This window comes from Rhinoraja longicauda, chromosome 18 (assembly GCF_053455715.1).
Source record: "Rhinoraja longicauda isolate Sanriku21f chromosome 18, sRhiLon1.1, whole genome shotgun sequence".
Taxonomy (NCBI): Eukaryota; Metazoa; Chordata; class Chondrichthyes; order Rajiformes; family Arhynchobatidae; genus Rhinoraja; species Rhinoraja longicauda.
The window spans coordinates 16,267,158-16,284,038 of NC_135970.1; the positions used below are offsets into that span (position 1 = coordinate 16,267,158).

At 41.1% G+C, this 16,881-nt stretch overlaps 1 protein-coding gene across 1 annotated transcript in view; it reads right to left on the reverse strand.

Annotated features, from left to right (window-relative positions):
- Positions 1-1,676: 1,676 nt before the first annotated feature.
- LOC144602078 (triokinase/FMN cyclase-like) overlaps positions 1,677-16,881 on the reverse strand; it is a 47,934-nt gene continuing 32,729 nt past the window's right edge. Inside the window, exons 12-17 of the mRNA XM_078414773.1 lie at positions 14,105-14,242; positions 12,744-12,850; positions 8,267-8,370; positions 5,761-5,794; positions 4,992-5,081; positions 1,677-2,584 (exon numbers count right to left, since the gene is read on the reverse strand). Coding sequence (XP_078270899.1) covers positions 2,411-2,584; positions 4,992-5,081; positions 5,761-5,794; positions 8,267-8,370; positions 12,744-12,850; positions 14,105-14,242 — 647 coding nt within the window. The 3' untranslated portion in view covers positions 1,677-2,410. The remainder of the gene's footprint in view (positions 2,585-4,991; positions 5,082-5,760; positions 5,795-8,266; positions 8,371-12,743; positions 12,851-14,104; positions 14,243-16,881) is intronic.

Sequence of the window (16,881 nt, forward strand, 5' to 3'; positions counted from 1 at the left end):
ATTAAATAGGTTCTGCACTTCAAGTGATCCCCTAGGTTTGCATGAAACTGTCAGGTACCCTAATGTGGACTACAACTGGAAGTGCCTGGTCCATTTTGTGGACTGCTCCAATTTCAATTGGAAATTACCACTCACTCAATTTACTTGAGGTAAATGAAATTTTGAATCAAGTAGTCTTAAGAAAAAAAATACAACAATATATTTGACATTACTTATTATCTATGTTGTAAATGTCAACGCAACTGAAGCAAAATTTCATGACAATAACAGAAAATCCTGGAATTACTCAGCTGGCCAAGCTACATCTGTGGGAAGATAGACAGAGTCAGAGTCATTATTTCAGAAATGACAAATGGTCTCTGACCTGAAGCATAAACTCTGTTTCTCTTTCCATAGAAGAGGTCTGACTTTAGAGACGCAGCATGGAAATTGGGCCCTCGACCCATAGTGTCCACACCAGCCATCGATCACCTGTTCACACAAGTGCTATGTAATTCCACATTCTCCTCCACTCCCTACACATTTGGGGCATTTTACAACAGCACCTTATAATACAAACCCGCAAGCCTTTGGCATGCAGGAGGAAACTAGAGCACCCAGAGGAAACCCACATGGGTCACAGGGAGAATGTGCAAACTTCACGGACAGCAACCGAGGTCAGGATCAAACCTGTGCTTCTTGTGCTGTGAGGCAGCAGCTATACCAGCTACGCCACTGTGCCGATGCTGAGTATTTCCAGCATTTTCTGTTTTTGTTTTAGATTTCCAACAAATAGATTTTTTTTCCCCCCCATAATTTTATGACCATGTATAAAAACAGAGAACACAGGTAATACTCAGGAAATCATGCAACATCAGTGGTGGGAGATGACTGACAAAAAAGTAGTAATCTGAAGCAATGATTCTTTTAACAGATGCTACCTGTTTCCTGTGTGTTTCTAATATTCTGTTTTCATTTCAGACCTCCAGCATCTGTACTTACCTACTTCTTCCACATAACCTCATTCCCAGATAATTTACTTTGAATACAAAAACTTTTTCAAAGCATTTCAAGAATTATACATCAGCTAAACTGTTTGGACAAGACGCAATGAATGAATATTGGCTAAACGAGTAATGCTGACAAAGACATACATTTTTAAGATACAGAAGGCCATTCAACCGATACATTCCCTTCTGGGCCTTGGGGCTGCAATGAAAAAACTAGTGAAGCTTTTTTCTTCTGCCAATCTGGTTATGGGAGCTCCTGTCCATGTAGGCAATTACTTTACTTTTAAGCTTTGCAGAAGAATAGCATTATTCTGAAAGCGTATCAGATGCCCTTGCACACATCCCAGCCAAAGATGCCAAGTTATATTTTTCGAGTAGTCCAGTACAATCTAGAAATAATTGCAATTGTTTTCCACCAATCCACTTTAAAACGATTTTCCATCACTTTGCTGAAAAATCATCACTATCTGGTGAAATTTCTCGCCACACATTTTAGAGATTTTATTAGGCCCACCATCAGTCCATTTTCTAATGGACAATACATTTTCAAACTCTTCAGGTTTTAGCTTTAAAGAATTAACCAAAGACGGAAGGTGAGAAACTCCTGTCATGTGTCTTTTTCAGAAATTTTGTAAATCCAGTAAAGCTGTTCATATAAATCTTTATTGAATATGATTCACCTGTTAATAATAAACTCAGCGGGTCTGTGGTTACAACAACTCTACAGTCCTGTGTTTTGGTATACATTTCAAAATATGTCTACACTCCATTTACTAATTTCTCCTATCTTTGGCTTCCCATTGCAGCTTTTATTTAATGATCATTCATCTTTAGTCATTTCAGCTGTTTATCTATAAAGGAAGTCTCCAGTGAATAAAGACCAACTGAAGTAAATCTAATTATCTCACAATCAACTATTTATGTTAAGTACTTAAATGCTCAATGAAATGAATCCCAAATTACAACAAAATCTGTTTTGAATTAGTCATCAGCCTTCAAAATGAGTGGATGGGAGAGGATGACACAAATTAAATGCAGGTGTCCCTAGGTGTAAGGTATGGATCTATGCCTCGAAATAAGCATGAATTTCACCGACAATAGATGTTGGGGCTACATTAGGTATTAATAAATGAAAAATGTCATGTATACGATATAAAGCTCACAGAGTACAGAGCATTGATCAGTATGCAGACACCGTGAGAATCCATGATGGCCAATGGGTTAGTGAGTGCTAGGACCTTTGTAGCATAGTGAGGGTAGACTGCAACTGAGGAATAGTGGGTATATTGAAAATGAATATCTGAAGGGTCCACAGGGTTCTTATTCAAATCTTCTTGCCAGTAATAGGTGAACATTGGAACTCAAGACCCCCAGTAGAAAATATATACCTCCAAAGACAAACCACTTCACCAGATAGGTATTCAAGCCTGGTCCTCTGGATTAGACCCTTCAAGAGCTGTTAAGATACACTTCAAAATGGCAGCACAGGCCACAGCACCAGGATCAGGATGGGTGAGCTGAGCTGAAGTGATATAACTTGCCCGTCCTGCTTTTGCGGTCATATCCTTGGTGGCTTCTGCACCTGCTTTGGCTTTCTGGAAACAGAGCAGAAATGAATAGACAACAATCTTCATTCAACAGTGATGTTCATCCTAATCCTGAGATCAGTGTTACCCAATTTCATCAAACCACATTCAGTAAATCTTGGATTAAAGACAAATCACATTATGTAACTTTATGATCCATCCACTTGCATTAAAGCAATATTCAAGAATCAAAAGAGTCAAGAGTATTTAATTGTCATAAGCACCAGGAATACAACAATACAATTATTACTTTCTGCAGCTTTAAAGGCCCATTAGCACAATAGCACAACAAATAAATATACAATAATCAATCATACAATAAATTAATAATTGGTGATACCAGGTAACAAGACCAGAATAATACAAACCGAAGTATAAAGTGCAACAAAACAAAGTCCTTAGCAGATAATTACTGAGGTAATGGTGTGGTTAGGATTGTGCAGTGTCGTTCAAGAGCCTGATGGTTGCTGGGAAGAAACTGTTATTCAACCTGGAGACCATAGTTCTCAGGCTTCTATTCCTTATTCCTGATGGTAGCAACGAAATGAGAGCTGGCCAGATGATATGACTCTTCAATGTTGTTAGCTGCCTTTTTAAAGTCACGTGTGGCAGCGCTGCGCAACAGCTGCGGCTCACCTGCAGTTCGTTTGTCTTTTTTTTTGGTTTTAATTGTAAGTAGATTTGATGTAGGCTTTTTTTGTGGTTGTGTACTATGTGTGTGTGGGGGGGGGGGGGGGGGGAAGGGGGGAACTATAAAAATGGTCTCTTCCAAACAGAGACACAACCTTTTTTTCTGGGTCGTGTCCCCGTTCACGCTGCGGCCTACCATCGGGCAAACACCTGGGGCTGGCGGCCTCCAGCTGGGACCACCTGGGGCTCTGGTTCGCAGAGCCCGCGGACTGTACTCACCACCTGCAGAGCTGGCTGTCTTCGGAAGCTGTGGTGGCGCTGCTAGTGTGGCTGCGACAAGTGTTCGGAGGCTTCGGCCGCGGGCCGCGTGCACGTTTGAAGCTCGCAGGTCCCTGGGTGGGGGCCGACTTCGGGAGCTCCAGCAGTGGCGGCGTCTTCGTCCTCCACGAATCGCGGGGCTTGGGTCGGCCCGCTGCCGTCTTTTCACCGTGGGAAATAGGCCGCGGGATTTTCCACTGCCCGGCGGGGGCTTCAATGTCGGGAGCCCCGACCGCCCCGACGTGGCAGGTTCGACTGCCTGACCTCGGGAGAAGATGGCAGGGAAGATTGTGGCCTTCCATAACAGTGAGGAGGTGACTGGAGGAGACTCACTGTAATGGATGTGTTTTGTTTTATGTTGGTTTTGTATTTTATGTGTTTTATTGCTTTCTTTTTTATTGCCTCTCATTGTTGACTGTGGATGACGTAATTTCATTCAAAAACATGTTTTTGGATGACAATAAAGGCTATTCTATTCTATTCTAAAGCAGCGCTTCCAATATATACCTTCCATAATGGAGAGGTCAATATCCATGATGGACATGGCAATGACCACCACTTTCTGCAGCCTCACTCAAAAGTGGGCATCAAGTAACTGAACCAGGCCATGCTGCAACCAGTCAGTATGCTCTGTTAAAGTTAAGCGTATTTGGCAAAATGGCGAATCTCCTCAATCTTCTGTGGACCTTCATGGCCTTAATGAGCTTTCTTTGTGATTGCATCAATATGCTGGGCTCAGGACAGAACAACAGAGCTTTACTCGGCCAGGAACTTGAAGCTGTTGACTCCCTCCACCCCCATTCTATTGACGAATCAGGGATTCAACTATTCATGGAACTTCAGCTTTCCCTTTCTGAAGTCAACATTCAGCAGTCTTTTTCATGTTAGGAGCAAGATTATTGTTCTGGCACCATTCGATTAGATGATCAACCTCCCTTCTGTACTCTGATTCATCATTACCTGTTATCCTTTCACAGGTGGCATTCTCATGAAATTAAAAATGGCACTGTCAAAGATCGCTTTGGAGCTATATATTCAACCACTACATTATTCAACCATAGCATTAATTAGGATTTGGATTCACAACTAACAGAGAACACCTAATTTCTTAGGGAAGTCGCCAGCAGAAATCCACACTTATGTTCCCTCAAAGCATGTATTTGGTATTTATAATATTGACTGCAATCTCAATTTGTTCATTATATGGATAGAGTGGTTAAAAAGTACATACTCCACAACTTCTAAATTTGTAATTATTGGTGGTTCTAATGGTCCTAACAGGGATTCTCCCCAAGTAATTATCTGCACGTATTTCACTATATGACTTTCAATTAGTATATTAAACTATAATTTAAATCTGTATCTAATCCTGTCATCACCTTGGGAACACACCAGAAGTAATGGATGGGGATCAGGACCAGGACTCTGGGTACTGATTGCTTTCCAATTGGTAAGATTTGTTCATTACCTGCACAGCCTCTGCCAGCACCTTTAGTTCATTACCATCTTCATCCGACACCTTGCGTAACTCATCAGCAGCAGCACAGAGCGCATCAAGCTAGGATACAAGGATGAGAATTATTAAAGACCCTGTATGACATTGGTATCTGCTCTAAATTTCCATTTCACAATGATGCACAATATTGCATTAATTAATGCATTAATCATGAAAATTAGTGAAGCTTTTCCATGCAAAACAATCCCTCTTATATAAAATAAATCATAGCAAGTTTTGTTTCCATTGAACATCTTCCCATCACTCATATCTGGATTCCTACACAAGAGAGAAATGACCAATGTATGAGAGATGATTTTGCAGACACATAGAACAATTTGTGAAACTTCAATAACATTGTCTGGAAAAAAGTTAAATAGATAGAAATATAGCTCAAGGGATCTAAAACGACAGGATGAACATCTCTAACTGCTTTCCATTTGCTGAAAATCCCAAGCAAGTGAATCCAACAGGTTTGCCTGAAGTTTCTTTAATAAATTACAGTTCAGGGATCGAAACTCTGAATAAATTTGGGACCTTCCTTATCTATGACTTACAACTGATCAACTGTAGTTAGCAGTGATAGCTAAATTACTTGGAATTTATGCGACACAAAATCTATCAAGATCAATATAAAGAAGTTGCTAAAGTCTACATTTAGTATTTTTTCAATACATCTACAATCCTTTCTCGGCATTTGCCTGAAATTGAAATTATTCATGTACTAAGGGATAGGACTCACCATGGTTCTGTCTCCCGGCTCTGCACCTCCATACCTGTACAAAAAGAGATAACATATTTGCGCAATGTTCACAATGTATCCCAATACATCAGAACTTTTGAAAAAAAGTGAAGTGACATCTGTTTACAATTAAAAAACAATCATATTTAACAGTGTAAGAAAGCATATTAGAATCAAGAGATTGGGATTATTTTGGAAAGTCCCAGGATCAAATGCAGTCTTGTCAGGTGTGTTCTACAATTGAATAGAGTTTTCAGAGTCTGGATTGAGATTCCTATGAATCACTGTAATTTTAGAACACAGGAAACCTGTCAAATATAGCTATCAGCTTAATAGAACTTACCAGCATGAAGTCCATGGATCTACAGGCCACAGCTCTCCAAGTAAACATGCACATACATTTTAAATGTGATGAAGACTTCTGCCTTTGCCATCCTTTTAGCCTGTGATTTCCAGATGCCTACAGCCCTCTAGTTAAAAACGTTTCCCCCCATCTCCTTTCTATGCCTCCTACCAATTATCTTAATTCCATGCCTCCTGGTTTTTGACCTCTCTCCCAAATGATATAGGTACTTCCCATTTTTTTTAAATCTCAGCCCTTCTTAATTTTATACACCTTAATTAAATTTTCCCTCACCCTTCTCTATTCCAAAGGAAATATCATTAACTAGCTTTACAGAGATATAATTTTCCAATCAATGCAACATTCTCGTAAATCTGCACTAACTCCTCCTATCACATGTGGTAACTTCCTAGTTACATGTGGTTACCCGAAATGTATGCAGTGCTCAGCTGTGGTCCAAACGATGTTATAAATATAGCTCTAGCATTATTTCACTGGTCTTATCTTCGATATCTTGACTAAATAAGTCAAACAACCTATGGTACTTTTTAACTGTCTTACCAACTTGCCCCATTGTCTCTTTGTGCCTCAATATCATTCAATTTCTTCCTACTTGCTACATATATCTTTGCTTTGATTCACCCATGATGCATTGGGAGATAGCAAACTGTCAGGTGATGGCATCAAAATAAGCCCAGGAAGAGTGGCAGCTGTGGTTGGGCAGATGGAACAATTTGAGATCATGTAAACTGAAAGATATGGGGTCTTACACATGACGTAACTGTGAAGAGTATTAATGGAGCAGGCTTGCTAATGCAGAATGAGGATGAATGAGAATGGGTATCATGGCAAATAATAAGAGTGATTAGTTATTTGCAATCATCCTTTCTGATATGGACAGCACAAACTGGAAATATGTACAATGGACCTAATGCCCACCTTTGCCACATGCAATCACACATTCTTTGTGGTTTAGGCAAGGTTTCTCCCTCGCATGTTTGGAGAAATGCAACTTCCTACAACTCATTACATAATACATCAAAATCATTAATTAGATCATTTTCTAATTGAAGTATAGCTAGAAAAGCCACTTAACCTTTTGCTGAGTACATTTTTATCACAAACACATCTTTATTAAACCAAACCTGACTTTCTGCTTTCATCCAATTCCACTAATTAACTTCACTGTACCAGTGATTCTCTCTACATTTCTTTATACTTTTTTTAATAACAATCAATCTCTTCTTTTGGTCTGGCATCGGCTGCAAACCGTGTGTCTGAATCCAAGCCGTAATTAAATTAAATAGCGTTAATCCCAATTACCATACTTCAGTAACTTGCCTGTTGACATTCAAAGCCTTCCCACCAACCACAAGGTTCAAGTCGGAAGTATGAAAGACTACCCTACACCAGCTCAAATGCAGCTCCAACAGCTGTTAAGAAACTCAACACCAGGCTGGACAGCGTAGCCCTCTTAGTTAGCACCCCTATTCACCATCTAACCATTCATTCTCTCCATCTCCAGTGACAGTGGCTGCAATATGTACCATCTACAAAAAGCACTGTGTTACTCACTGAGGTTCTGTAACAACACCTCCAAAACATCTGATCTATTTTACCAAGAGAGACATGTGCAGCAGGTGTTTGGGGACATCATTATTTCCAGAGTCCTTTCCAATTTGTATCCAGTCTTGATTTAGAAGTGTTTCGCCATGCATTCATTATTTTGTGTTAATTCTGAAATTCCTTTCTCAACATCACTGCAGGAGTATCTTCACCAGAAGGACTGCAGGGTGCAAGAAAGCAGCTCATCACCATGCTCTTATGGGCATTTAAGGGTGGTCTTTAGATACAAGCCCACCATGCAGTGCCTAGATTTCTGAAAGTGAATAAGTAAAACCAAAATATGCATGATAAAGGCACACCTTTGGAGATAGGTCAGGAGTTTCCATATTTAAATTCATCATTGATGAAGGAACATCAATTTACACGTTTGAAAATACCTGTTAGAACTCCCAAGATACTGTCTTGTAATTCCCACATAATAATCATCACTTCCGACAACTGTTCTCCCTTTTCACTTTACAACCCCTTGAATAAATATTCTTCACCAATGTAATTTACTTGTTTTGAACCCTTTGAACTGACTGTGTGCCCACTGACCTTTTCAATGCTTCAATCGCAGAATCCAATGCCAATGCCCAGGCAGAAGGTTTGTTGTTATTTTTCACATTTGGTGCTGCTGCCATCAAGGCAATACTGTACAGCTACAATAGAAAGGGCATTCCATTATGAATTGTCCAAAACCACTAAAACAATTATTAGAATATTGAAAACGCTCAAGTGATTCAGAATAGCTAAAGTAGAATTCGCCTTGCATTGAGTTGAAATAATAATAACTGATTGCTGAGCATCCTATCTACCACCCTAAACATTAATTCTATACACCACCAGTACAAAGTGCTGCAGCATGGGGATCTCCAGAAGGGACTAGATTACTTGCAGATTAATCTGACAGCAACTTCCAAAACCACAATTTTTCAATGGTAATTAGGGACAGGCAATAAATGCTGGATTTGATACTAACGCCTAGATTCTGACATTAATTTTGTATTTGAGAAACAAAAAGATCAAGGTCAAGAACTAGTTTTAAATATCAGCACATTGTGCCTATCTTCGGTGTAAACCAGCAACTGCAGGTCTATCCAACACACTACTCTGTCAGTTCTTCAAATGATTACAACATCTGCACCATTCAAGCCACATTTCTTCGCTTCCTCCTCGTTAATCAGTAAGCAGAGGAAAACAACTTGCTCAGTGAGTTTAACTTGAAGGGCAGGCTGCTCATTCCCATATTCTCAATCAACAAATGTTTATCTTCTTTTGTGTAGGTGCTTCTGTGTAGGTTCATCATGTACAGTGCATTCAGAAAGTATTCAGACCCCTTCACTTTTTCCACATTTTGCTACGTTGCAGCCTTATTTTTAAATGGATTAAATTAACTCTTTTTAACATCAATCTACACACAATATCCCATAATAAAAAAGCGAAAACAGGTGTTTAGAAATTTTCGCAAAGTAATTAAAAAGAAATAACTGAAATATTACATTTATATAAGTATTCAGACCCTTTACTCGGTACTTTGTTGAGGCATCTTTGGCAGCGATTACAACCTCAAGTCGTCTTGGGTATGATGCTACAAGCTTGGCTCACCTGTATTTGGGTCATTTCTCCCATTCTTCAGATCCTCTCAAGCTCTGTCAGGTTCGATGAGGAGCACAGCTATTTTCAGGTCCCTCCGGAGATGTTCGATCGGGTTCAAGTCTGGGCTCTGGCTGGGCCACTCAAGGACATTCACAGACTTGTCACAAAGCCACTCCTGCTTTGTCCTGGTTGTTGTCCTGTTGAAAGGTGAAGCTCTGCCCCAGTCTGAGGTCCAGAATGCTCTAGAGCAGGTTTTCATCAAGGATCTCTCTGTACTTTGCTCCGTTCATCTTTCCCTCGATCTTGACTAGTCTCCCAGTTTCTGCCGCTAATAAACATCCCCACAGCATGATGCTGCCACCACCATGCTTCACCGCAGGCATGATAATGGCCAGGTAATGAGTGGTGCCGTTTGGCATTCAGGCCAAAGTGTTCAATCTTGCTTTCATCAGACTAGAGAATCTTGTTTCTCATGGTCCGAGAGTCTTTTTGGAGCCTTTTGGCAAACTCCAAGCAGGCTGTCATGTGCCTTTTACTGAGGAGTGGATTCCGTCTGGCCACTCTACCATAAAGGCCTGATTGGTGGAGTGCTGCAGGTATAGTTGTCTTTCTGGAAGGTTCTCCCATCTTCACAGAGGAACTCTGGAGCTTTGTCAGAGTGATCATCGGGTTCTTTGTCACCTCCCTGACCAAGGCCCTTCTTCCCCGATTGCTCAGTTTGGCCGGGCGGCCAGCTCAATGAAAAGTCCCGGTGGTTCCAAAGTTCTTCCACTTAAGAATGATGGAGGCCACTGAGCTCTTCGGGACCTGCAATGCTGCAGAAATCATTTTATCCCCTTCCCCAGATCTGTGTCTCGACACAATCCTGTCTCGGAGGTCTACGGCCAATTCCTTAGTCTTCATAGCTTGTTTTTTGCTCTGACATGCACTGTCAACTGCAGGACCTTATATAGATAGGTGTGTGCCTTTCCAAATCATGTCCAATCAATTTTATTTACCACCAATGGACTCCAATAATGTTGCAGAAACATCTCAAGGATAATCAATGGAAACAGGATGAACATAAGCTCAATTTTGAGTGTCATAGCAAAGGGTCTGAATACTTATGTAAATGTGATAGAAACATAGAAAATAGGTGCAGGAGTAGGCCATTCGGCCTTTCGAGCCTGCACCGCCATTCAATATGATCATGGCTGATCATTCAGCTCAGTAGCCTGTACCTGCTTCTCTCCATACCCCCTGATCCCTTTAGCAAAAAGGGCCACATCTAACTCCCTCTTAAATATAGCCAATGAACTGGCCTCAACTACCTTCTGTGGCAGAGAATTCCACAGACTCACCACTCTCTGTGTGAAGAAATGTTTTCTCATCTCGGTCCTAAAAGACTTCCCCCTTATCCTTAAGCTGTGACCCCTGGTTCTGGACTCCCCCAACATCGGGAACAATCTTCCCGCATCTAGCCTCTCCAACCCCTTAAGAATTTTATATGTTTCTATAAGATCCCCCCTCAGTCTTCTAAATTCCAGCGAGTACAAGCCCAGTCTATCTAGTCTTTCCTCATATGTAAGTCCCGCCATCCCAGGGATCAATCTGGTGAACCTTCTCTGTACTCCCTCTAAGGCAAGAACGTCTTTCCTCAGGTTAGGAGACCAAAACTGCACACAATACTCCAGGTGCGGTCTCACCAAGGCTCCGTACAACTGCAGCAGAACCTCCCTGCTCCTAAACTCAAATCCTCTTGCTATGAATGCCAACATACCATTCGCTTTCTTCACTGCCTGCTGCACCTGCATGCTTGCTTTCAATGACTGGTGCACCATGACACCCAGGTCACGTTGCATCTCCCCTTCTCCCAATCGGTCACCATTCAGGTAATACTCTGCTTTCCTGTTCTTGCCGCCAAAGTGTATAACCTCACATTTATCCACATTATATTGCATCTGCCATGCATTTGCCCACTCGCCTAATCTATCCAAGTCACTCTGCAGCCTCCTAGCATCCTCCTCGCAGCTAACACTGCCACCCAGCTTCGTGTCATCCGCAAACTTAGAGATGTTGCATTCAATTCCCTCGTCCAAATCATTAATATACACTGTAAATAACTGGGGTCCCAGCACTGAGCCTTGCGGTACCCCACTAGTCACTGCCTGCCATTCCGAAAAGGACCCGTTTATTCCTACTCTTTGCTTCCTGTCCGCCAACCAATTTTCTATCCACCTCAACAATGAACCCTCAATACCGTGTGCTTTAAGTTTGTACACCAATCTCCTATGTGGGACCTTGTCGAAGGCCTTCTGAAAGTCCAGATATAACTGATATTTCAGTTATTTCTTTTTAATTACATTGCAAAAATTTCTAAACACCTGTTTTCGCTCTTTTATTATGGGGTTTTGTGTGTAGATTGATGATAAAAAAAAAATTTAATCCATTTTAAAATAAGGCTGTAACGTAACAAAATGTGAAAAACGGAATACTTTCTGAATGCACTGTATAGTCAAAATATTGCCTGTCTGCATTAATTTGTTCTTGTAGCAAAGAATACAAGGGAAGATTAGTCACTTAAATCTTCAAAAGCAATCATGGAAATTATATTAGCAATTATAATGAAGTCATGCCAATCAAAAAGGACAAAACTGCAGAAAACCCAACTTCCATCTTATTGATGTCAAAGTGTTAAAAGTGCAGCATGCCAATGGGAGCATCGAGTTTCGTATCAAAGCACATGTTATACTGACCAGGATGTTTGCAATTATTGCTTCATTATCAGCCATGTGAATACACTGAATATTATACCAAGGAAGTAGCATTAAAACACTGTGGTGATTTGAAAATAAGGTTCACTCTACCAGTGTGTGGATGATAAATGCGTCCTCATTATCATAGCATAGAGTGGAATAAATAAAGAACTCGAGCAGACCTGCCAATGTGCAGTGTGAAAAGCACACAATGTTTGCTGAATCCTGCACTGAGTTTGATGCCTTTGATACAAAGACAAGAATGGCAACTAAGCGAAACTAAGAAGCTGGTAATCTGAAATAATAGCAGCATATGCTCACTAGGTGACCAACTATCTGTGGAGCCAGAAACAGAGATAAAAGGTCAGATCAATGTTCTTTTCCCTTGAAAGGTCCGACATCTGAAATTGTTTCGCTCTCTAGATGCAGCCTGATCTACTGAAAATTCCACTGTTCTCTTTTTATAATAACTATATATATTTCTTCTAATGTGTATGAAATGGTAAGAATGGATTTATTATCCATCTCCTTTTGTATATAAAAATGACAAGATAAATGAAAATCTAATTTCTTGACCAGCACATTTTAAATCATCAAAAGTTCTGTTGTGTTACCAGATTACTAGTTGCTCAACCATCAAGTTGTTCTGTTTCTTCACCTTTATGCTCCATATTGGAAATATGAGCATAATTTAGACTTACTGCACCTGAAGTCCCACCCATATGATCTCGAATCACTCTCCCGAGGCACAATAGGAGCTGATGACCATAGCCAGGAACTGCATCAGATGCCAGCAGATTCTTGATGGCTGTGAATAAATAAAAAAGATTCTCAGATATCAGGTTTGGTGAACAAATTTCCAACTGATTTGTGTAAAACAGATTTAAGTTGAAACCCTTTCTTTGCATGATATTTTACATCCTTATTTTAAGTCTTTCTGACAAACAAAAATCTGCACTTCTGTATCACTTTTTAAAAAACATAATCTTCTTTAGGTCAACAGTACTTCAAATGTGATCATAGTAGCCAATCTTATTGTTGACTCTATGATAAGACTTCTAAATAACTAATTTAATGGTTCAAATTCTTATTGTGGACTTTTGTCCATTGAAACTATATGTTGGGAATTCAAAGAAATTGTCAGGTCAGGCAGAATTTTTCACCCATTAAGATCCTGTGTGCCATGTTAATCTTTCTATATAAATAGTCATATCATCAACTTGTGGCAAAAGTCATAAGGTTTAAAAATATTCCAAAAGATTGCATTGGGAGAAGACCAAGAAATTCAGTTAATGTCTAAGAAATTATTCATTCTTTTAGTAAGTAATTGCCACCTTGATCAAAACTTCTTAAATATCCTTGATGACTTGGTTGTTAAATTCACTGCTTAATCTACTGAACCACCCAATAAACAAACCTATAACTTCCATATCTGTCTTATGGCAGGTAAATTTTGTGGAAGCATTGCAACTGGCTGGGAGTAATAATAATCAATCAATATTTATTTTCCTGATCATAAGATAATGATTTCTGCTGGATAACATGCATGTGTGTGGATGTTAGCCAAAAATTAACAAATCTTGCAGCATCCTCCAATTTGAATGAATGATCAGGATTTACTGCCAATACTTCTATACAAACAGCGTGAATAAAATTTCTGAAAAAATACAGGATAAATGTCAAAGAACAGAATTTAATGGTGAAAGTTTTGAAATAATTACATTATTACAGTTCAGGGCGATGAGAGAAAAGAGACAGATGGAAAGAAAGACGGACACATGCAATTGGAAATGAGCTGGACTTTTTTTAATGAAATTGGTTTAATTGTAATTTTTATTCTCAATTTACAATATTCATATGAAATCAATATACTTATTCAACCAGAGCTCGTTCTGATGGAAATGCTGAGAGCCACCAGGTCGGCTGATTCAGTGATTTGAAGTGATTTAAATTCACAAATTGTTGTTGTTTCAGACACTCATTTAAAATAATCCAATTCATACTGATAATTTTGAATAACATTTATTCTCAAATTCTAAGTTACATTCTGTCAGAAACTGACCTTGAGCTGCCCTTGCATGTGTACTTCCACAATCGCCATCTCCTGCTTCCCGATCCAGTTCATTCAGTTCCTCTTCCATCTGAAGCAGAGTGGTGCAGACCACATCCAGGATGGACCGTACCTTATCCACGAAAGGACCTATAAAGGAGGATAAATGTGATGCATGGGTGCCCATCTTGCTTCCTGTAATATTTACATGTACTACTACATGTAATATTTACATGTACTACTACATGTAATTCCAATCCATAAAATATGTAATATAGGCAAACCCTCGGATTAGGTAAGGGTTCTGTTCCTGAGAAATGTCTGTAAGTTGATTTCTCTGTATATCAGAAGCATCCATTTTCCATAACTACCTATATTATACTATCTACATAAACTTGTTATAATTTCATCATTCACCCAAACTCTCTTAATTAAACTAATGCAATATATACTCTACATCGTCATTAATGAACACCTCAAATTATGTTGTTATTATTACTATTTCAAAAATGCTTTAAAATGTATGGGAGAATTTGCAAAAAGTTTTATTTCTATATAAGTCATGTCATCTGTAAACTAAGGGTGTCCTGGTACTGATTCGGGTTATTCACATTTTTGTCCAAAATCAACAATTCATAAAGCTGTAATCCCATGTTTACTCTTTTGCTTCTAGAACACTGGTCTATATTTAGTAAATTCAATTCCGAGGATAATTGAGAAAACATAGATTAACAGACCTCCCAACATTTGATTTTACAAATTCAGAATTTCGATGTCCAAAATTCAGAATTTTACATCAAAATTCATAATATGGCGCGTAATGCAACTTTTCAGCAAAAAAAAGTATGCACGCCAAATGCACGTACGCGTTGCGCTACATTCACGTGTGAAAAACGACTATTATTTCCAACAGTCTGTAGTTCTTGGACTACATGTACAATGTCAGGCCTATCATGAGTATATTCTACTATTATAGAAAAGTTATTGAACAGAAATAGTTTTTACAACAATGAAAAAATTGTTTTGTTTTGTTTTTTCTATTTTGCTTTTTCCTTACACATCCCAATTCTCTTGGCATTGAATAGAAGAACAATGGTCATAAAATGTATGACTAAGTTATGAGGAAAGAGTTTCATTTAAAAAACTGCACATACCTAATTTAATTGAAGACATGCTTGCTCCAGTGGTCTTCAACAGCAAATCACAACAGTCCAAGTCCTCCCAAACCCTACATCCCCCCTGCTCCCCACCCCCTACTCCTCACACCCCCCCAACTCCACCCCACCCTCCTTACTCCCCCCACCCCTCCCCCCCCAAATCCACTCCCCCGCCCCTCCTCCCCCACCCTTCCTCCACTCCCCCCGACCCCCACTCCTTCCTCCCACTCCACTGCCCCCCTCCCCTGCACCCCAACCCCCCACATCCCCTCTCAACATCAACGGGCCTCATGCTCCGCAGTGAGGCTGGGCCAGCAGCGAGAGGCGAGGTGAGGCCGGGCCAGCGGTGAGGTGAGGCCAGAGGTGAGACCTGGCCAGCGACAAGGCAAGGCCGGGCAAGCGGTGAGACCAGTGGTGAGGCGAGGCGAGCGGCGAGGCCGGGCCAGCGGTAAGGTGAGGCCTGGCCAGCGGCGAGGTAAGGTCTAGCCAGCGACAAGGCGAGGCTGGGCAAGTGGCGAGACCAGCGGTGAGGCGAGGCGAGCGGCGAGGCCGGGCCAGCGGTGAGGTGAGGCCTGGCCAGCGGCGAGGTGAGGTCTAGCCAGCGACAAGGCGAGGCCGGGCCAGCGACAAGGCGAGGCTGGGCGAGCGGCGAGACCAGCGGTGAGGCGAGGTGAGCGGCGAGGCAGGGCCAGCGGCGAGGTGAGGCCTGGCTAGCGACGAGGCGAGGGACAAGGCGAGGCAAGGCCTGGCCAGCGACAAGGCGAGGCCGGGCCAGCGACAAGGCGAGGCTGGGCGAGCGGCGAGACCAGCGGTGAGGCGAGGTGAGTGGCGAGGCAGGGCCAGCGGCGAGGTGAGGCCTGGCTAGCGACGAGGCGAGGGACAAGGCGAGGCAAGGCCTGGCCAGCGACAAGGCGAGGCCGGGCCAGTGGCGAGGTGAGGCGAGGCTAGCGGCGAGGCTGGGCCAGCGACAAGGTGAGGCGAGCGGTGGGCATGTGTTTTGCGGAAAAATGTTAGGCGAAATCAGAATGGCGGAAATGAAATAAGAAAGCGGAAACTTTCTGCCAAATTCGGATGGGATGGGAGGGCTGGATTAAGCAAGGATAGTCAGCTTGGATTTGCTCAGGGAGGGTCACGATGGACTATCCCGATTGTATTTTTATAGCGAAAAATAAGGATGGTCAATGAGGGCAGATAACATAAATCTCAGCAAGACTTCAGAAAATGGCAGACTGGTCAAAAAGTAAACATGCATGGGATCTGATGGGGAGTAGCAAATTGGATCCAAAATTTGCTCAGCAACAAGAAGAAGAGGTAATGATTGGTGGATGTCTTTATGTCTGGAATATTATTATCAGTGAGATCCATGGGGTTTAATAATTAACCCTTGGGTTCTTGTGTTTATTAATGATTTAGACTTAAATATAGTGAACATGATAAAGAAAACGGCAAGTTTACAGATGGTAAGCAAATTAACTGTCAGTTGACGAAGGAAGGGAGCTTTCAACTTCATGAATTTAAATATGTCTGGGTCAATTTAATAGAAACATGGCAAATAAAGGTATAGACAAAACAAGGGAAGATATTTTAAATGGAAGGTTATTAGGGGAGGTACAGGAGCCATGGAGTGCATTA